Consider the following 23110-nt stretch of genomic DNA (forward strand, 5'->3'; position numbering starts at 1 on the left):
TTTCATAGTAGCAGCTGAGACAAGTCGCTACTGTATTAGCATCTACTTATGAATCAGGCCCTCGGTGTCATTCACACCTCTCCAAAGTGACTTTTATTTGGCAGAACGACACATTGTAACTTGCATTGTTCCCAGGCCTGTTACTTTTGGCTCTACTCAGTGACTCTTCTCCTTAGCCTTCCCTGAGATCTTGTGGATCTAATAGAACTATAATGAGACTATGGCCCTCATTCCGAGTTGTTCGCTCGGTAAAAATCTTCGCATTGCAGCGATTTTCCGCTTAATGCGCATGCGCAATGTCCGCACTGCGACTGCGCCAAGTAAATTTGCTATGTAGTTAGGAATTTTACTCACGGCTTTTTCATCGTTCTGGCGATCGTAATGTGATTGACAGGAAATGGGTGTTACTGGGCGGAAACAGGCCGTTTTATGGGCGTGTGGGGAAAAACGCTACCGTTTCCGGAAAAAACGCAGGAGTGGCTGGAGAAAAGGAGGAGTGTCTGGGCGAACGCTGGGTGTGTTTGTGACGTCAAACCAGGAACGACAAGCACTGAACTGATCGCAGATGCCGAGTAAGTCTGGAGCTACTCAGAAACTGCTACGAGGTGTGTAATCGCAATATTGCGAATACATCGTTCGCAATTTTAAGATGCTAAGATTCACTCCCAGTAGGCGGCGGCTTAGCATGAGCAAATCTGCTAAAATCCGCTTGCGAGCGAACAGCTCGGAATGAGGGCCAATATTTGGATATCTAGCCATAATTCCACTGGCAGAATCTGTAGTCTCTGTAGTAAACCAGACTGATCATGCTTGGTATTCTCATCCTAGCTGACACATAGGGCCTTTCAGCCTAGCCATTGTGTAACTAGAGTGTGTCGGGCCATGAAAGCCCTGAGTCTCCCACTTTCATTGTCCATGGACAGTACATCTCTGCCAGTGATTCTGAACACTCTGCCAGTGATTATCATCATGTGCACCATTGACACTTGTATCAGTCTATGGCAGGTGCAGTGTCTCCTTCTGAAATTCCTCTAACATGGCCTCTGTGGCTGCGGATCTGCGTTTGGGAACACAGCTGTGCTCACTGACATAGCCATGACACTCCCATAAAACGCCCATGAGACGGCCTTTTCTTTTCTTTCACTTCAGGCTACCGCCCCAGGAACGCAGACAGCTTTACAACCCCAGTTCTAATGCCAGCATCTCCATATGCAGCAGTGGTCTCTGCATACAGTCCGGAACGCCTCTAGTCTCCAAACCTTTAAACGTTCCCTGAAAACTCACCTCTTCAGACAAGCCTATCAAATTCCAGACCCACCCACATAACCTTCAGTGCTTCCCTATCTAATTACATCCTCTCTGTACAGTACACATAACATCACATATCTTGTGTTTCTTTACTCTCACTGTCTCACACCCTCCTGACACTTGCCCGACATTGCTGGGTGATCATATCATACAACCCATTAAGAACCTAGCAATCTGGTGGACCATTATGCAATAGATAGCATCTATCCTTGTGTATCTATGCCTATTTCCCTATAGATTGTAAGCTTGCGGGCAGGGCCTTCCTACCTCTATGTCTGTCTGTTTTTACCCAGTTTTGTTCTATTACTGTTGTTCTAATTGTAAAGCGCAACGGAATATGCTGCGCTATATAAGAAACTGTTAATAAATAATAAATAATAAATATATAAATAACGCGTCTGCTGTAGGTATTTTCAGAACTTTTTGCGCACTGTGCAAACATAAGCATTCTGTCCATCTCTGAATCAGGCCCATAATATTCAAATTAGTCTGGACTCTGGCTCTTTGCATCAATCTCTCCTTTACACGAGTTTAGACACTCAACACTAGCCTCATCATGCAGTCAACATCTGTCTTACCATAAGAGAAAACTTATCTATCCGCATCTCTCTCTCTCTCTCGGAATCAGGATCGTCACATGTTCCCAGAGCCAGCCATAGGCATAGGCAAACTAGGCAATTTCCTAGGGCATTTTATATGCCTGGGGGCATCAGCAGCTTCTGCTGATTAAAATGATATGCAGCATGCCTATATTCTCTGTGTAGCATTTCATATGCAGAGACAGCCACAGTCCCACACAGTATATAGGCATGCTGCATATCATTTTAACCAGCAGAAGCGGCTTGTGCACTCTAGTCACATAGCAATGCAAATAAGATGCATTTTCATAAAAAAAAGGTGTCCTACGTTAGCATTGAGGCAAGATTTATGAGGACACATCTGTATCCAAGCAGAGGCAGAGGTCACAGTGTTAGTGGCAGTGTGAGTGCTGTGTGCATGTGAGTGGGTTGGTTGTGCAGTAGTGTTCGGAATATGTGTAAGGGGCACTACGTGTGTCATTACGTGTATAAGGGCATTAATAATGTGCGGCATATGTGCAACAGGGTACTACTGTATGTGTGTCATTATGTGTATAGGGGCACTAATAATGTGCAGCAAATGTGTAGGGGGCACTATGTGCGTCATTATGTGTATAAGGGCATTAATAATGTGCAGCATATGTGTAAGGGACATTATGTGTAAAAGGGCATTAATATAGGTTGTCATAATGTGTAAGGCGCATTATGTTTATAAGGACATTAAAAATGTGTTTCATATGTGTAAGGGTCATTACTGTGTGGAATTATGTGTATAAATGCATTACTAATGTGTGGCATTATGTGTATAAGGTGCTCTACTATGTGGCATTGCATATAGAAAGGGCACTACTGTGTCGTCTAATGTGAATAAAGAGCAATAGAGTGTGGTGTAATGTGAATTAGGGGCTCTACTGTGAGGAGTAACGTTTAAGGTAAAGTGACACTACTGTGGGATGTAATAGGAATTATGGACACTATCGCATGATTGTAATTCTAATTGTAAAGCGCAACGGAATATGCTGCGCTATATAAGAAACTGCTAATAAATAAATAATGATCACATGTGAATAAAGTTGCAGTACTGTGCGGCATAATTGGAATTGGGGGTACTGTTGTGTGGCCTTGCCCCTTGCCAGCAAAAACACATCCCTTTTTGGGCTGTGTGCCAAATGTGCGAACTGTTCCTATTTAAAATATAGGGGGGTACAAACACCAAAATAAGGACTGCTATGGGTGAGGGGTGATGGTGCTGGGAAAGAGGTGAAAGGTCAGAGGCGGAACCAGCGGTTGTGCTAAGGGGCACCAGCCAAAATCTTGCCTAGGGCATCATATTGGTTAGGGCCGGCTCTGCATGTTCCTATCCCACTATCTCATCTCTTTGGTTGCACTGACCTCAGAACATCAATCTCTTGCCACTGCTCACACTGACCTGTCTCACTCTCAACACAACCTAACACTACTGAACTGGACTCATTTGGACTTACCTGCTAGAATCCACACTGTCACTCCTTAAAAAGTAGAGATGAGCGGGTTCGGTTCCTCGGAATCCGAACCCGCCCGAACTTCATGTTTTTTTTCATGGGTCCGAGCGACTCGGATCTTCCCGCCTTGCTCGGTTAACCCGAGCGCGCCCGAACGTCATCATGACGCTGTCGGATTCTCGCGAGACTCGGATTCTATATAAGGAGCCGCGCGTCGCCGCCATTTTCACACGTGCATTGAGATTGATAGGGAGAGGACGTGGCTGGCGTCCTCTCCATTTAGATTAGAAGAGAGAGAGTGAGATTGATTTGAGACAGAGACACTTGATTTACTGGAGCTTAGGAGTACTGTAGAGAGTGCAGAGTTTAGTAGTGACTGACCACAGTGACCACCAGACAGTGCAGTTTTATTTAATATAATCCGTTCTCTGCCTGAAAAAAACGATACACAGTGACTCAGTCACATACCATATCTGTGTGCACTGCTCAGCCCAGTGTGCTGCATCATCTATGTATATATCTGACTGTGCTCACACAGCTTATAATTGTGGGGGAGACTGGGGAGCAGTGCCAGTTATAGGTTATAGCAGGAGCCAGGAGTACATATTATTAAAATTAAACAGTGCACACTTTTGCTGCAGGAGTGCCACTGCCAGTGTGACTGACCAGTGACCTGACCACACTGACCACCAGTATAGTTAGTAGTATACTATATTGTGATTGCCTGAAAAAGTTAAACACTCGTCGTGTGACTTGTGTGGTGTTTTTTTTTTTTATTCTATAAAAAACTCATTCTGCTGACAGACAGTGTCCAGCAGGTCCGTCATTATATAATATATACCTGTCCGGCTGCAGTAGTGATATATATATATTTTTTATATCATTATTTATCATCCAGTCGCAGCAGACACAGTACGGTAGTTCACGGCTGTAGCTACCTCTGTGTCGGCACTCGGCAGTCCATCCATATATGTATACCACCTACCCGTGGTTTTTCTTTCTTTCTTCTTTATACATACATACTACATCTCTTTATCAACCAGTCTACATTAGCAGCAGACACAGTACAGTAGTCCACGGCTGTAGCTACCTCTGTGTCGGCACTCGGCAGTCCATCCATAATTGTATACCACCTACCCGTGGTTTTTCTTTCTTTCTTCTTTATACATACATACTACATCTCTTTATCAACCAGTCTATATTAGCAGCAGACACAGTACAGTACGGTAGTCCACGGCTGTAGCTACCTCTGTGTCGGCACTCGGCAGTCCGTCCATAATTGTATACCACCTACCCGTGGTTTTTTTTCTTTCTTCTTTATACATACATACTACATCTCTTTATCAACCAGTCTATATTAGCAGCAGACACAGTACAGTAGTCCACGGCTGTAGCTACCTCTGTGTCGGCACTCGGCAGTCCATCCATAATTGTATACCACCTACCCGTGTTTTTTTTTTCTTTCTTCTTTATACATACATACTACATCTCTTTATCAACCAGTCTATATTAGCAGCAGACACAGTACAGTATGGTAGTCCACGGCTGTAGCTACCTCTGTGTCGGCACTCGGCAGTCCGTCCATAATTGTATACCACCTACCCGTGGTTTTTTTTTCTTTCTTCTTTATACATACATACTACATCTCTTTATCAACCAGTCTATATTAGCAGCAGACACAGTACAGTAGTCCACGGCTGTAGCTACCTCTGTGTCGGCACTCGGCAGTCCATCCATAATTGTATACCACCTACCCGTGTTTTTTTTTCTTTCTTCTTTATACATACATACTACATCTCTTTATCAACCAGTCTATATTAGCAGCAGACACAGTACAGTACGGTAGTCCACGGCTGTAGCTACCTCTGTGTCGGCACTCGGCAGTCCGTCCATAATTGTATACCACCTACCCGTGGTTTTTTTTTCTTTCTTCTTTATACATACATACTACATCTCTTTATCAACCAGTCTATATTAGCAGCAGACACAGTACAGTAGTCCACGGCTGTAGCTATCTCTGTGTCGGCACTCGGCAGTCCGTCCATAATTGTATACCACCTACCCGTGGTTTTTTTTTCTTTCTTCTTTATACATACTACATCTCATTATCAACCAGTCTATATTAGCAGCAGACACAGTACGGTAGTCCACGGCTGTAGCTACCTCTGTGTCGGCACTCGGCAGTCCATCCATAATTGTATACCACCTACCCGTGGTTTTTTTTTCTTTCTTCTTTATACATACTACATCTCATTATCATCCAGTCTATATTAGCAGCAGACACAGTACAGTACGGTAGTCCACGGCTGTAGCTACCTCTGTGTCGGCACTCGGCAGTCCGTCCATAATTGTATACCACCTACCCGTGTTTTTTTTTTTCTTTCTTCTTTATACATACTACATCTCATTATCAACCAGTCTATATTAGCAGCAGACACAGTACGGTAGTCCACGGCTGTAGCTACCTCTGTGTCGGCACTCGGCAGTCCATCCATAATTGTATACCACCTACCCGTGGTTTTTTTTTCTTTCTTCTTTATACATACATACTACATCTCTTTATCAACCAGTCTATATTAGCAGCAGACACAGTACAGTAGTCCACGGCTGTAGCTACCTCTGTGTCGGCACTCGGCAGTCCATCCATAATTGTATACCACCTACCCGTGGTTTTTTTTTCTTTCTTCTTTATACATACATACTACATCTCATTATCATCCAGTCTATATTAGCAGCAGACACAGTACAGTACAATAGTCCACGGCTGTAGCTACCTCTGTGTCGGCACTCGGCAGTCCATCCATAATTGTATACTAGTATCCATCCATCTCCATTGTTTACCTGAGGTGCCTTTTAGTTGTGCCTATTAAAATATGGAGAACAAAAATGTTGAGGTTCCAAAATTAGGGAAAGATCAAGATCCACTTCCACCTCGTGCTGAAGCTGCTGCCACTAGTCATGGCCGAGACGATGAAATGCCAGCAACGTCGTCTGCCAAGGCCGATGCCCAATGTCATAGTACAGAGCATGTCAAATCCAAAACACCAAATATCAGTAAAAAAAGGACTCCAAAACCTAAAATAAAATTGTCGGAGGAGAAGCGTAAACTTGCCAATATGCCATTTACCACACGGAGTGGCAAGGAACGGCTGAGGCCCTGGCCTATGTTCATGGCTAGTGGTTCAGCTTCACATGAGGATGGAAGCACTCAGCCTCTCGCTAGAAAACTGAAAAGACTCAAGCTGGCAAAAGCACCGCAAAGAACTGTGCGTTCTTCGAAATCCCAAATCCACAAGGAGAGTCCAATTGTGTCGGTTGCGATGCCTGACCTTCCCAACACTGGACGTGAAGAGCATGCGCCTTCCACCATTTGCACCAGTTTCCAGTTCCTGATAGTCAGATTGAAGATGTCAGTGTTGAAGTACACCAGGATGAGGAGGATATGGGTGTTGCTGGCGCTGGGGAGGAAATTGACCAGGAGGATTCTGATGGTGAGGTGGTTTGTTTAAGTCAGGCACCCGGGGAGACACCTGTTGTCCGTGGGAGGAATATGGCCGTTGACATGCCTGGTGAAAATACCAAAAAAATCAGCTCTTCGGTGTGGAAGTATTTCACCAGAAATGCGGACAACATTTGTCAAGCCGTGTGTTCCCTTTGTCAAGCTGTAATAAGTAGGGGTAAGGACGTTAACCACCTCGGAACATCCTCCCTTATACGTCACCTGCAGCGCATTCATAATAAGTCAGTGACAAGTTCAAAAACTTTGGGCGACAGCGGAAGCAGTCCACTGACCAGTAAATCCCTTCCTCTTGTAACCAAGCTCACGCAAACCACCCCACCAACTCCCTCAGTGTCAATTTCCTCCTTCCCCAGGAATGCCAATAGTCCTGCAGGCCATGTCACTGGCAATTCTGACGAGTCCTCTCCTGCCTGGGATTCCTCCGATGCATCCTTGCGTGTAACGCCTACTGCTGCTGGCGCTGCTGTTGTTGCTGCTGGGAGTCGATGGTCATCCCAGAGGGGAAGTCGTAAGCCCACTTGTACTACTTCCAGTAAGCAATTGACTGTCCAACAGTCCTTTGCGAGGAAGATGAAATATCACAGCAGTCATCCTGCTGCAAAGCGGATAACTGAGGCCTTGACAACTATGTTGGTGTTAGACGTGCGTCCGGTATCCGCCGTTAGTTCACAGGGAACTAGACAATTTATTGAGGCAGTGTGCCCCCGTTACCAAATACCATCTAGGTTCCACTTCTGTAGGCAGGCGATACCGAGAATGTACACGGACGTCAGAAAAAGACTCACCAGTGTCCTAAAAAATGCAGTTGTACCCAATGTCCACTTAACCATGGACATGTGGACAAGTGGAGCAGGGCAGGGTCAGGACTATATGACTGTGACAGCCCACTGGGTAGATGTATGGACTCCCGCCGCAAGAACAGCAGCGGCGGCACCAGTAGCAGCATCTCGCAAACGCCAACTCTTTCCTAGGCAGGCTACGCTTTGTATCACCGCTTTCCAGAATACGCACACAGCTAAAAACCTCTTACGGCAACTGAGGAAGATCATCGCAGAATGGCTTACCCCAATTGGACTCTCCTGTGGATTTGTGGCATCGGACAACGCCAGCAATATTGTGTGTGCATTAAATATGGGCAAATTCCAGCACGTCCCATGTTTTGCACATACCTTGAATTTGGTGGTGCAGAATTTTTAAAAAAACGACAGGGGCGTGCAAGAGATGCTGTCGGTGGCCAGAAGAATTGCGGGACACTTTCGGCGTACAGGCACCACGTACAGAAGACTGGAGCACCACCAAAAACTACTGAACCTGCCCTGCCATCATCTGAAGCAAGAAGTGGTAACGAGGTGGAATTCAACCCTCTATATGCTTCAGAGGTTGGAGGAGCAGCAAAAGGCCATTCAAGCCTATACAATTGAGCACGATATAGGAGGTGGAATGCACCTGTCTCAAGTGCAGTGGAGAATGATTTCAACGTTGTGCAAGGTTCTGATGCCCTTTGAACTTGCCACACGTGAAGTCAGTTCAGACACTGCCAGCCTGAGTCAGGTCATTCCCCTCATCAGGCTTTTGCAGAAGAAGCTGGAGACATTGAAGGAGGAGCTAACACGGAGCGATTCCGCTAGGCATGTGGGACTTGTGGATGGAGCCCTTCATTCGCTTAACAAGGATTCACGGGTGGTCAATCTGTTGAAATCAGAGCACTACATTTTGGCCACCGTGCTCGATCCTAGATTTAAAACCTACCTTGGATCTCTCTTTCCTGCAGACACAAGTCTGCTGGGGTTGAAAGACCTGCTGGTGAGAAAATTGTCAAGTCAAGCGGAACGCGACCTGTCAACATCTCCTCCTTCACATTCTCCCGCAACTGGGGGTGCGAGGAAAAGGCTCAGAATTCCGAGCCCACCCACTGGCGGTGATGCAGGGCAGTCTGGAGCGACTGCTGATGCTGACATCTGGTCCGGACTGAAGGACCTGACAACGATTACGGACATGTCGTCTACTGTCACTGCATATGATTCTCTCAACATTGAAAGAATGGTGGAGGATTATATGAGTGACCGCATCCAAGTAGGCACGTCACACAGTCCGTACTTATACTGGCAGGAAAAAGAGGCAATTTGGAGGCCCTTGCACAAACTGGCTTTATTCTACCTAAGTTGCCCTCCCACAAGTGTGTACTCCGAAAGAGTGTTTAGTGCCGCCGCTCACCTTGTCAGCAATCGGCGTACGAGGTTACATCCAGAAAATGTGGAGAAGATGATGTTCATTAAAATGAATTATAATCAATTCCTCCGCGGAGACATTGACCAGCAGCAATTGCCTCCACAAAGTACACAGGGAGCTGAGATGGTGGATTCCAGTGGGGACGAATTGATAATCTGTGAGGAGGGGGATGTACACGATGATATATCGGAGGATGATGATGAGGTGGACATCTTGCCTCTGTAGAGCCAGTTTGTGCAAGGAGAGATTAATTGCTTCTTTTTTGGGGGGGGTCCAAACCAACCCGTCATATCAGTCACAGTCGTGTGGCAGACCCTGTCACTGAAATGATGGGTTGGTTAAAGTGTGCATGTCCTGTTTATACAACATAAGGGTGGGTGGGAGGGCCCAAGGACAATTCCATCTTGCACCTCTTTTTTCTTTTATTTTTCTTTGCGTCATGTGCTGTTTGGGGAGGGTTTTTTGGAAGGGCCATCCTGCGTGACACTGCAGTGCCACTCCTAGATGGGCCCGGTGTTTGTGTCGGCCACTAGGGTCGCTTATCTTACTCACACAGTCAGCTACCTCATTGCGCCTCTTTTTTTCTTTGCGTCATGTGCTGATTGGGGAGGGTTTTTTGGAAGGGCCATCCTGCGTGACACTGCAGTGCCACTCCTAGATGGGCCCGGTGTTTGTGTCGGCCACTAGGGTCGCTTATCTTACTCACACAGTCAGCTACCTCATTGCGCCTCTTTTTTTCTTTGCGTCATGTGCTGTTTGGGGAGGGTTTTTTGGAAGGGCCATCCTGCGTGACACTGCAGTGCCACTCCTAGATGGGCCCGGTGTTTGTGTCGGCCACTAGGGTCGCTTATCTTACTCACACAGTCAGCTACCTCATTGCGCCTCTTTTTTTCTTTGCGTCATGTGCTGTTTGGGGAGGGTTTTTTGGAAGGGCCATCCTGCGTGACACTGCAGTGCCACTCCTAGATGGGCCCGGTGTTTGTGTCGGCCACTATGGTCGCTTATCTTACTCACACAGTCAGCTACCTCATTGCGCCTCTTTTTTTCTTTGCGTCATGTGCTGTTTGGGGAGGGTTTTTTGGAAGGGACATCCTGTGTGACACTGCAGTGCCACTCCTAGATGGGCCCGGTGTTTGTGTCGGCCACTAGGGTCGCTTATCTTACTCACACAGCTACCTCATTGCGCCTCTTTTTTTCTTTGCGTCATGTGCTGTTTGGGGAGGGTTTTTTGGAAGGGACATCCTGCGTGACACTGCAGTGCCACTCCTAGATGGGCCCGGTGTTTGTGTCGGCCACTATGGTCGCTTATCTTACTCACACAGCGACCTCGGTGCAAATTTTAGGACTAAAAATAATATTGTGAGGTGTGAGGTATTCAGAATAGACTGAAAATGAGTGTAAATTATGGTTTTTGAGGTTAATAATACTTTGGGATCAAAATGACCCCCAAATTCTATGATTTAAGCAGTTTTTTAGGGTTTTTTGAAAAAAACACCCGAATCCAAAACACACCCGAATCCGACAAAAAAAATTCGGTGAGGTTTTGCCAAAACGTGGTCGAACCCAAAACACGGCCGCGGAACCGAACCCAAAACCAAAACACAAAACCCGAAAAATTTCCGGCGCTCATCTCTATTAAAAAGTTCTGCAAATTTAGGTTAATAACGAATTTAATAAAGATCTAACACAGGAGATGTCGCACTACACCCAGTGATCCAGAAAACAGTTAAGTATTATTTTACTTACTAGGTGGCGGAATACTGTGTTTGTAGTGTATACAACATTCCTATACTAGCAAAGTGCATATGTGAACCCCAAAAACTGTAAGATAAAAAAAGGAGTGCAGACTGTCCACCCCTCATTGGCTTGTAGAATTCTTGGGGGCTCTGCTAGTGCAGTGTTACCCTCTGATTCCCAAACATACAATAACTGGAAGGCTTTGTCCTGCTCTGAAAAGCATCATTCATGTCAAAAAAATGTTCCCCTCCTAGCATTCACACTCTCCACACATCAGCATTAATAGAATGTAACTCTATTCACTGTTAGAATCTGGCACCTACAAATAAGAAAAGGATGGCATTTATGGATGGGGTAAACTTCATATCACATGGTTATCTTGGTTTTCTGTTTTAAAACTTTTTACCCATTATATTGTACACATGTCCAGGCTTGGACTGGCCCACAGGGGTACAGGGGAAACCACCAGTGGGCCCCACTGCCTGCAGTGTAGGCCCACCTCCTGCTCTAGAGATCAGGTTCCAAACTGTGCACTTGAATTATACATTATAATAAGATTTTAAACCTACCGGTAAATCTTTTTCTCTTAGTCCGTAGAGGATGCTGGGGACTCTGTAAGGACCATGGGGTATAGACAGGCTCAGCAGGAGACATGAGCACTATAAAGAACTTTTAGTATGGGTGTGCACTGGCTCCTCCCTCTATGCCCCTCCTCCAGACCTCAGTTAGAGAAACTGTGCCCAGAGGAGATGAACAATATGAGGAAAGGATTTTGTTAATCTAAGGGCAAGATTCATACCAGCCCACACCAATTACACCATATAACCTGGAATATACGCAACCAGTTAACAGTATGAACAAAACACAGTATCAGTCAAAGACCGATCCCAACTGTAACATAACCCTTATGTAAGCAACAACTATATACAAGTCTTGCAGATTTAGTCCGCACTGGGACGGGCGCCCAGCATCCTCTACGGACTAGGAGAAAAAGATTTACAGGTAGGTTTAAAATCTTATTTTCTCTTACGTCCTAGAGGATGCTGGGGACTCCGTTAGGAACATGGGGTTTATACCAAAGCTCCAAACCGGGTGGGAGAGTGCGGATGACTCTGCAGCACCGATTGAGCAAACGCGAGGGTCTCATCAGCCAGGGTATCAAACTTGTAGAATTTTGCAAAAGTGTTTGAACCCGACCAAGTAGCTGCTCGGCAAAGCTGTAATGCAGAGACACCTCGGGCAGCCGCCCAAGAAGTGGAATGGGCCTTTACAGAATTTGGTAATGGCAATCCAGCCGTAGAATGAGCCTGCTGAATCGTGGTACAGATCCAGCGAGCAATGGTCTGCTTAGAAGCAGGAGCGCCAACCTTGTTGGCTGCATACAGGACAAACAGTGCCTCTGTTTTCCTAACCCGAGCCGTCCTGGCTACATACATTTTTAAGGCCCTGACTACATCCAGGAACTTGGATTCCTCCAAGTCATCCGTAGCCACGGGCAACACAATAGGTTGGTTCATATGAAATGAAGAAACCACCTTAGGCAAAAATTGAGGATGAGTCCTCAACTCTGCTCTATCCACATGGAAAATTAAATAGGGGCTCTTGTGAGACAAGGCCGCCAATTCGGATACCCGCCTTGCAGATGCCAAGGCCAATAACATGACCACCTTCCAAGTGAGAAATTTTAATTCCACCGTTTGAAGAGGTTCAAACCAGTGAGATTTTAGGAAACTTAACACCACGTTAAGGTCCCAAGGCGCCACAGGGGGCACAAAAGGAGGATGGATGTGCAGCACTCCCTTCACAAAAGTCTGGACTTCTGGGAGAGAAGCCAAGTCCTTCTGAAAGAATATAGATAGATCCGAAATCTGTACATTAATGGAGCCTAACGTCAGGCCCATATCCACTCCTGTCTGTAGAAAGTGGAGAAAACGGCCCAGATGGAAATCTTCCGTAGGAGCATTCTTGAGTTCACACCAAGATACATACTTCCTCCAGATACGGTGATAATGTTTCGCCGTCACCTCCTTCCTAGCCTTTATCAGAGTAGGGTTGACTTCCTCCGGAATACCTCTCCCAGCTAGGATTCGGTGTTCAACCGCCATGCCGTCAAACGTAGACGCGGTAAGTCTTGGAATACGCAGGGCCCCTGCTGCAACAGGTCCTCCCTGAGAGGAAGAGGCCACGGATCTTCTGTGATCATTTCCTGAAGATCTGAATACCAGGCCCTTCGAGGCCAATCTGGAACAACGAGTATTGTCTGTACTCTTTTTCGTCTTATGATTCTCAATATTTTTGAGATGAGAGGCAGAGGAGGGAACACATAGACCGACTGAAACACCCATGGTGTCACTAGGGCGTCTACCGCTACTGCCTGAGGGTCCCTTGACCTGGCACAATACCTCCAAAGCTTTTTGTTGAGGCGTGACGCCATAATGTCTATTTGAGTAAGTCCCCAAAGACTTGTTATCTCTGCAAAGACTTCTTGATGAAGTCCCCACTCTCCTGGATGGAGATCGTGTCTGCTGAGGAAGTCTGCTTCCCAGTTGTCCACTCCTGGTATGAAGACCGCTGACAGAATGCTTACGTGATTTTCCGCCCAGCGAAGAATCCTGGTGGCTTCCGCCATCGCCACTCTGCTCCTTGTCCTGCCATGGCGGTTTACATGAGCCACGGCTGTGACGTTGTCTGATTGAATCAGCACCGGTAGGTCGCGAAGAAGATTCTCTGCCTGTCGTAGGCCGTTGCATATGGCCATCAATTCCAGCACGTTGATGTGTAGACAAGCCTCCTGGCTTGACCATAGTCCCTGAAAATTTCTTCCTTGTGTGACTGCTCCCCATCCTCGGAGGCTCGCGTCCGTGGTTAACAGAACCCAGTCCTGAATGCCGAACCTGCTACCCTCTAGAAGGTGAGCACTTTGCAGCCACCACAGGAGAGACACCCTGGCTCTCTCGATCTCGCTTTTATCAGGAGAATGTCCAAGTACGGGATAATTGTGACTCCCTGCCTGGGCAGGAGCACCATCATCTCCGCCATCACCTTGGTGAAAATCCTCGGTGCCGTGGAAAGCCCAGACGGCAGCGTCTGAAACTGGTAATGACAGTCCTGTACAGCGAATCTCAGGTATTCCTGATGAGGAGGATATATGGGGACATGAAGGTAGGCATCCTTCACGTCCAGTTATACCATAAAGCGATTCCATCTTGAATTTGAACTTTTTCAAGTACAGGTTTAGGGATTTTAGATTTAAAATGGGTCTGACCGAACCATCCGGCTTCGGGACCACGAACAGGGTTGAATAGTACCCTTTCCCCTGTTGGACCAGGGGAACGTTGACAATCACTTGCTGTTGACACAGCTTTTGAATTGCAGCCAATACTACTTCCCTCTCCGGGGGAGAAGCTGGCAAGGCCGACTTGAAAAATCGGCGAGGGGGCACCTCTTCGAATTCCAGTTTGTAGCCTTGGGATACAATCTCCATCGCCCAAGGATCCACGTCTGAAAGAACCCAGACCTGGCTGAAGAGTCGAAGACGTGCCCCCACCGGTGCGGACTCCCTCAGTGGAGCCCCAGCGTCATGCGGTGGATTTAGCAGAAGCCGGGGAGGACTTCTGCTCCTGAGAACTAGCCGAAGCAGGTGTTCTCTTTCCTCTACCCTTACCTCTGGTGAGGAAAGAGGAGCCCCGACTTCTTCTGGCCTTATGAGTCCGAAAGGACTGCATCTGATACTGTGGAGTTTTCTTTTGCTGTTGGGGAACAAAAGGTAAAAAAGTAGATTTACCCGCGGTAGCTGTGGAAACCAGGTCCGCGAGACCATCCCCAAACAAAACTTCACCCTTGTAAGGTAAAACCTCCATATGCTTCTTTGAGTCTGCATCCCCCGTCCATTGGCGGGTCCACAGAGCTCGTCTCGCAGAAATAGCCATGGCGTTGGCTCTGGAACCAAGCAGCCCAACGTCTCTTTGAGCGTCTCTCATATATAAGACTGCATCTTTAATGTGACCTAAGGTCAGTGAAATGGTATCCCTGTCTAGGGTATCAAAGTCAGCTGATAAGGTATCTGTCCACGCTGCAACTGCGCTACAAACCCATGCCGATGCTATCGTCGGCCTGAGCAAAGCACCCATATGCGTATAAATAGATTTTAAGGTAGTTTCCTGTCTGCGATCAGCAGGATCCTTGAGGGCTGCCATGTCTGGAGACGGTAGCGCCACCTTCTTGGACAGACGCGTTAAAGCCTTGTCCACCCTGGGCGAGGATTCCCACCGTACCCTGTCCTGTACAGGGAAAGGATACGCCATAAGAATCCTCTTGGGAATCTGCAGTTTTTTGTCTGGAGTTTCCCAAGCTTTTTCAAACACTTCGTTCAGTTCATGAGATGGGGGAAAGGTTACCTCAGGTTTCTTTTCCTTATACATGCGCACCCTTGTGTCAGGGACAGAGGGGTCATCAGTGATGTGCAAAACATCTTTTATTGCAATAATCATATAATGAATACTTTTGGCCACCCTTGGGTGTAACTTTGCATCATCGTAGTCGACACTGGAGTCAGAATCCGTGTCGGTTTCAGTGTCTGCTATTTGGGATAGGGGACGTTTTTGAGACCCTGAAGGGCCCTGTGACCCAGTCCAATCCGTGGATTGACTCCCTGCTTTTTCCCTGGACTCTGCTTTGTCCATTCTCTTATGTAAGAAGGTCACATTTGCATTTAACATATTCCACATGTCCAACCAATCATGAGTCGGCGTTGCCGACGGAGACACACCAATCATCTGCTCCACCTCCTCCTTGGACGAGCCTTCCGCTTCAGACATGCCGACACACACGTACCGACACCCCCACACACACAGGGATATATCTATAAGGGGACAGTTTCCCAACAAGGCCCTTTGTAGAGACAGAGAGAGAGTATGCCAGCACACACCCAGCGCCAACTGACACTGGAAACAAATTCCCAGATATAGCGCTTTTATATATATATATAATAATCGTGTAATACACTCACTGCGCCTTACAAGTGCCCCCCCGCCCCCCTCTTTTCAGCCCCCTGTCACCTGTTCAGCAGGGGAGAGTCCGGGGAGCCAGCTTCTCTGCAGTGCTCTGTGGAGAAAATGGCGCTGGTTAGTGCTGAGGGACCAAGCTCCGCCCCCCCCAGCGGCAGGCTTCGGTCCCGCTCAATTGTATAAAAAATGGCGGGGGATTTATATATTAACTGCCTCCGCAGCCTAATATCCATATAATGCCTGTCCAGAGGTTTATATTGCTGCAAGGGCGCCCCCCCTGCGCCCTGCACCCATCAGTGCCTGCTAGTGTGTGGGAGCAATGGCTCCTCAGTGAAGATCTGAAGTCTTCTGCCGCCTTGAAGTCTTCTTTTCTTCTTAGACTCACCCGGCTTCTATCTTCCGGCTCTGTGAGGAGGACGGCGGCGCGGCTCTGGGACGAACGGCGGGGGGAGACCTGCGTTCCGACTCCCTCTGGAGCTAATGGTGTCCAGTAGCCTAAGAAGCAGAGCCTATCACTTAAGTAGGTCTGCTTCTCTCTCCTCAGTCCCACGATGCAGGGAGCCTGTTGCCAGCAGTGCTCCCTGAAAATAAAAAGCCTAACAAAATTCTTTTTCAGAGAAACTCAGGAGAGCTCCCCTGTAGTGCACCCAATCTCCTCTGGGCACAGGATCTAACTGAGGTCTGGAGGAGGGGCATAGAGGGAGTGTACACCCATACTAAAAGTTCTTTATAGTGCCCATGTCTCCTGCGGAGCCCGTCTATACCCCATGGTCCTTACGGAGTCCCCAGCATCCTCTACGACGTAAGAGAAACATATGTTACCTTATACTGGACTATGGTGTATTTTCTACAGTGCATAGTTGTTATTAATCTGTTATTAATCTGGTACATTATCATGCATGCAGCAGCTGAATTTACTGTTTATATTTTTGAAGGGGCCCAAAAGTTGCACTCTCTAGTGCAGGCAGGGGTAGCCAACCCTGGTCCTCGAAAGCTACCAACAGTTCACGTTTTCCAGGTCTCCTCACAGAATCACAAGTTAAGTAATTAAGCTCCAACTGTGGATCTTTTAAAATGTGTCAGTTAGTAATGACTGCACCTGTGTACCTGCTAGGTGAGATGGAAAACGTGAACTGTTGGTAGCTCTCGAGGACCAGGGTTGGCTACCACTGCTCTAATGGTTAGTCAAACCAATGAGGTGGCAGGCCACACCCCCTCTGCAGACTGGCCACACCCCTAACATGGGCCCCCAGTGGCAAACGCAGGATTTTTTAAAGGGGGGTTTCCAATTAATTGATGCAGTCATATGCTGTGCAGAAGGGGCAGCAGATGCTGGGCAGAGAGAGGAGGAGGCAGCTGGTGGGCAGAGAGAGGGTTGGCAGACGGTGGTCAGAGAGGGGGGGGCAGATGGTGGGCAGAAAGAGGGGGGAAACATGCTGGGCAGTGGGGGGGGGGGGGAGACAGATGCCGGGCAGAGAGAGGGGGAGGCAGCTGGTGGGCAGAGAGAGGGGGGAGCCTGATGCTGGGCAGAGAGAGTGGGGGAAAACAGATGCTCGGCAGAGAGAAGGGGGAGACAGATGCTGGGCAGAGAGGGGGGGGAGGCAGCTGGTGGGCAGAGAGAGGGGAGAAGCAGCTGGTGGGCAGAGAGACAGGGTGGCAGATAGTGGGCAGAGAGACGGGGGAACAGATGGTGGGCAAAGAGAGGAGGAGGCAGCTGGTGGGCAGATAGATGGGGGGACAGATGGTGGCTACAGATGGGGGGCAGATGCTGGGCAGAGAGAGGGGGACACAGATGGTGGGCATAGAATATAGAGAGACAGAAACATGCAGAAGATGGAGAGAGACAGAAGCAGTGAACAGAGGGTGGAAGATATATGCAGGAGCTATGGGAACATGAGCATTAACCGTGGGGACAGAGGAGCAGCCTGATTACTTACAGAAGGGTACCATGCTGACAGATCCTCAATGTCCCAGGGGGTCAGGGAAGCAGGTGTCAGTCTCCACCAATCAGGGTCTCTTCTAATCAGCATGTGCCGAGCTCTTCCAATCAGAGCTCAGCACATGCTCTTCCGATCCTTGTGCTGAGATAATGGGAGAGACTGGGCACTGCAGTGAGTGAGAGTTGCATTTGCAGGGATTCCCCTGCTGCTGCCTCAGATTGAATCGTAGCAGAGTCCTCCGGAATGCTCCTGATTTCCCCTCTCACAAGTCAATGTGAGAAAAAAAGAAAGCTTAGAAAAACAAAAATAAAACGGTCCTAAACTACATACAGACAGGCCATTGGGGTGGTTGCCAGTATTGTTGTTTCAGTAAACCCGCACTGGTCCCGGCGTGCACTGGCCCTTCGCACGGCTCCTGTTACTTACACTATGCCCTCTTGACAGCTGGCGCCCAGAGGCAAATCCTTCCATTGCCTCTGGGAGTGACGTAACTGCATGCTCCTCACCTAAATCCCCATGCTAAGAATGCAGTTTCCTGAGAGGAGCTGCGCACTCCCGCTTCAGCGCCCTCTACATGCATCCAGCTGCCATCCTTGCAGTGTCACTGTGTATGTAAGGAGGCAGCCGCAGCAGCAGAAGGGCCATAACACTACTGGAACTCCGGACTGTATGAAAAAAAAAAAATTGGTCAGGTCTGCGATAGATCGACGGCCAGGGGGGTTTCTAGGTACTCGGGAAACCCCCCCTGCGTGTGCGTATGGCCCCTACCACGGCATTTTCCCGGGGCCCTACATGCCTTAGTCCGACACTGCACATGTCACATTATTGTGACCACCAGCTAATAGCCAGAAAACCCTGTATGCAGCACGGTCAGCAGCTAGATGGGCCAAACTGTCGTTTTAGACACACGTCTGGTAGCCCCCAGGTTCATTTTGACGGTGAGGTGCTCCACTGTAGCATGTCAGTCATCCCTCATGCACCTTTGTAGCTGACGTCCACCTCTCACATCAATGGTACATGGCAGGGACGTGCAGTGAGCTAAATGGCTCAGGAGGCACTAGCTGGTCCCAGAGCCAGATTTACACACAATATATGAGCCAAAGGGTACATCTGGGCATTATACACAGGTGCAGCAGTATAAACTCCTGGAAATTTGGTGAGTTTTGATCAGAGATGTGCGGAAAAGATACACAGGTGAGGCACTGCCTCCCCTACCATAGACTTTTTACTCCACAGTTTTGGTTATAAAAATTATTAGAATAATGCAAAGGAGATATTTTTAACATATTCTTTGTATTTATCATATACTTTATACAGTCAAAACTCTGGCACAAACGTAAGTATAACAGGAATGGCTCTGCCTCACCCCACCGCACGTCACTGGTACATGGTGCTCCGCAGTTTCCACGTTGCTTATTTGCAACGGTGCCATTTGTCCAGTCACTATACACCTTCACCACAGCAGCACGCGGCCAGTTCATAAATCTGCTCTGTTTCAGGAATACTGCCATCCTTGGCCTGAAAGTTGATAATCATCCATTTTTGCAACTCACCCCTTTTCCCATGACAGCAACGAGTGGTAGGTGTGCAGACGGCCTGTCACACACCTTACATACCCACCAAGACAGCACACCACACGTGACATACTTCACGGGCTACGTGCTGCCAAAGTCAAATGTAGGAGGTGGTCATAATAATGTGACTTGACCATGTATAAAATCATAATAAGCTGGCCATTACACAAATAACCCCATAGGTCAGATTGTTTAATAACAAAGAACAGTAAGCAGTTCCTATCATTTGTCTACACTACACCTTGTAAATACAATGGATCTACAGGGAGGGGGTATAAACTCCTGACACTCTGCACTGGTTCCTTACTGGCCGAATTACAGTGTATCACACAGCAGGGTATTGTACTAGAGAGCAGAGAATATTATTATTACCTATACAGCACGTGGTACAAGAAACAGACACTTTATTTCCAGGTCACACAGATTTAGCCTGTACATTAGTATTCCTGCATATACACTGTAGCATTATGGGGGATTAGAGGGGCTGGTGCGAGGGGTTAAGACCATTAATCTTGGTTTACCAGCAATGGCATGTGATATTATGTTTGGTATGTAAAGTGCCAGTTGTGGAACATACTGTATATAATATCTACATACGTGTAATATGTAAAAAAGACATATGTGCAGTGTATGGAATGTGCGGAAACATTGTGAAATAAAATGCACGTATCACCTTAGCATGACGCATACCTGACAATGACGTAGACCCATCTTTATTACCATACATGTATTTGCAGTCATTTCTATATATAACAGAACAACAATACCCATCGGCTGTGATAAATGACACAGAGACTGATCCTTACCTTCAGGCCCACATCCATGTAGGCCACTCGTGTGCCAGTCACTCGCCCCCTCTGCCTCATTCTGCTGTGTCCCTTGGAACTCGCCCCATAGCACCAGAGACCCCTCGTTCCTCATCTCCTCTGTCTCCTGCACCCCTTCTCCTACCATTGCTCCGGTCTCCAATGCGGATCCCACCGAGGTATTGACAATCCCTGCGTCCATTCGATGGTCAGCAGCAGCAGCCATTGGGTGGCTGAGAAATGTGTTCGCTTTCTTATGCGGGGTCTTGTAAGACCCCAGAAACGTCCTCATTCGCCCCGGCTTAGCTGATATTCTTAATAACGAGCAGCACGGCTCACAGTGTATTCATCTTAATTCCCCTCCCTTCATTTTCTGTACTCCCCCTGCCGCTCTCTGCCTCTCAGAGGAGAAAAGCTGTTTTCTCACATTATACAAAAGCAGCACTGCCACCTAGCAACCCAGCCAATTACCATCATAATCCCCCGAGCAGAAGATATACAGTATATACCGCTATATACACACAACACATAGCCCTCAACTGTTCACAGTGTATTCATTAAGCATCAGCATATAAATGCAAACACTTATTACAGAATCTCGCAGTTTATAGAAATGCTTGTATTTAGATTGCTTTAATATATTCTTGTATGATTCTTCCTGAATAGGATGCAAAATGTTTCATTTATCCTCTTCATCACCCTATGCCTAAAAATACATTGCATAGGGCCTATTTATCAATTATTATTTGCGGGCTGTCACACAATAACACCCTTTTTCGGGGGACACCGGCAGGGGCGCTTTAATACCCCTCTCACATCGCACAAATAACCCGGTATCGACACGGCATATTGCACCGCACACACTACACCCATTATAGAAACGCCAGTGGATACTGGCAAATATTAAGTATTCTCAAACATATTTACAAGGGACCACAACAGATATCTGCCCAAAAACAATGTACATTGGCCCTCATTCCGAGTTGTTCACTCGCTAGCTGCAATTAGCAGCATTGCACACGCTAGGCCGCCGCCCTCTGGGAGTGTATCTTAGCATAGCAGAATTGCGAACGAAAGATTAGCAGAATTGCGATTAAATAATTCTAGCAGTGGGCCAGACCACGCCCACAAAACGACGGCCAAACGACGCCGTGTCGCCCCCTCCTGCCCAGCGACCGCCTCTGCCTGTCAATTAGGCAGAGGCGATCACTAGGCAATGACAGCTGTTCTGACCTGGAACTCTGCGCTGCGAAGAACTGCAGCGAGCATTCAGGTCAGAATGACCCCCAGAGTTTTGCCCTTTAGAGAACAAATTTGCTGCTGCGATCAGGTCTGAATTAGGCCCTATGGTGGCTGCTTTCTTGCCGAATGTACCAAGCCATTCCGGAGTTAGGTCCCGATAGCTAACAGCATCTGTATAGGCAGATCCTATGATGGTAGTAGGTGTGATGGAGGTTAGACCACACAGTAGATAAACTTAACAAATAGCAGGTAAAGAATAACACCGGGTTAATGTTATATGCAGCAGGCACAGGATGCAGGATATCCAGTTGCTGGGTATAGGGTTAATGCTGGGCATTGTAGTGCACCCATGGTAAGCACATATGCAGTGGTGGTAGCGGACTGGTAATAGCAGTGGTGACAGCGGTATTTGGGGTCTCTTTGGTGCTGTATACAGTCTGTTCTATGTGGAAACACTCAGGCGCATGTTGTATACTATGGACGGTGTAAAGGAAGAAAGGATGCACAGAGAATTGCACATGCACAATATTGCTCTTGCTAGGTTGGAGGGTGCACCTCTGGCATCTCAGGGTCTTCGTGCCATAGGACAAGTGTGGTACCCACGTTTGGGGATACCCCTAGTACCCCCCCTTATGGCGCTAACTGCAGCCAGTGCTGCCTAAAGACCCTTTTGGTTATTTTACTGGCACTGATAGGGTTAAATTCCCTACCTGGTGCCTGTTAACATCTGAGGGCACTGGGACCCACGACAGCCGCCGGACCCCGGAGAGCGGGAAGATCTGGAGCCCCAGGTATTGGAGGACTGAAAGGCGCCAAACGAAGAGGAGGGGACGTCTTAAAAGGAGAGGCGGCTGTGGAGAGCGTGGGTGAGCAGAGCCGCACGTGAGGTGGAAGCCGCGTGTCAGGGCTGCCGCGGAGGAGAGCAGGGAGCCGCCAGCCACAGCGGGGAACGGAGAGCGGACACCCGCCAGCTGCCACCAGCGAGGGGTCCGGGCAGCAGAGAGAGAACGCGGTCAGCCAGGGAGGCACCGCCGGCTACCGCTACACGGCACTAGGGGGGAGCGGACCTAACGTCCGAGGCTGCCGAGTAAGAGCCGCGACAGGTGCAGACAGGAAGCACCGTCGCGCAGGAGAAGACAAGAGAAGCTGCTGCCACATACAGAAGCTAGACAATCAACAGGAGCATCCACTCCTGTAGCAGGTACTGGGTCAGTGAGGTCCAGCTGTAATAAAGTGTACAGGGTACAAAGGGGGATGCCCATTCCAGTCTTAAAAAGCTCCCCTCAGCTTCCATCATACCTGGCCCTTAAGGTGACACTCTGCATGAGCTATTTCTGTGTGAGCTCCTCTAAAAGCCAAGCTGTGTAGAAAGCCACCAGCTTCTACGGCGTGCCCGTCTGCCTGGGGCGATATTTTGCTTAGGAGTAGAGTGACCCTCAGTGACTTACCTTTTCCGTGGATACAAATACGGTTAGTACCGTTAGCCATTGCTGCTGTGTTGTATTACCAACAGTTAGTTCTGCACACCTTCATTCGAATACTGACCTAACGCCCACTGACGTCTTCCCAGGAGTCTCTGTTAGGGTGGAAGAGTTCTGTTAAAAGGGACACTGACCGCAAACGCCCACTGAGGCGCAGGAACTGAACATTAGTACCCGGCGTATAACGCCATCTTATGGACGGTTTAGG

General features: G+C 47.9%; 1 protein-coding gene across 2 annotated transcripts in view; it reads right to left on the reverse strand.

Annotated features, from left to right (window-relative positions):
- The window catches only part of LOC134947842 (uncharacterized), a 100418-nt gene extending 79815 nt beyond the window's left edge, over window positions 1–20603 (reverse strand). The window contains exon 1 of one of the 2 annotated variants that reach the window (XM_063935699.1): window positions 20180–20603. In XM_063935699.1, the coding sequence (XP_063791769.1) occupies window positions 20180–20471 (292 nt within the window). In that variant the 5' untranslated portion in view covers window positions 20472–20603. The remainder of the gene's footprint in view (window positions 1–20179) is intronic. The other variant, XM_063935698.1, reaches the window with a different exon arrangement.
- Between the last annotated feature and the right edge of the window lie 2507 nt (window positions 20604–23110).

This window comes from Pseudophryne corroboree, chromosome 8, assembly GCF_028390025.1.
Source record: "Pseudophryne corroboree isolate aPseCor3 chromosome 8, aPseCor3.hap2, whole genome shotgun sequence".
In the NCBI taxonomy this organism is placed as follows: Eukaryota; Metazoa; Chordata; class Amphibia; order Anura; family Myobatrachidae; genus Pseudophryne; species Pseudophryne corroboree.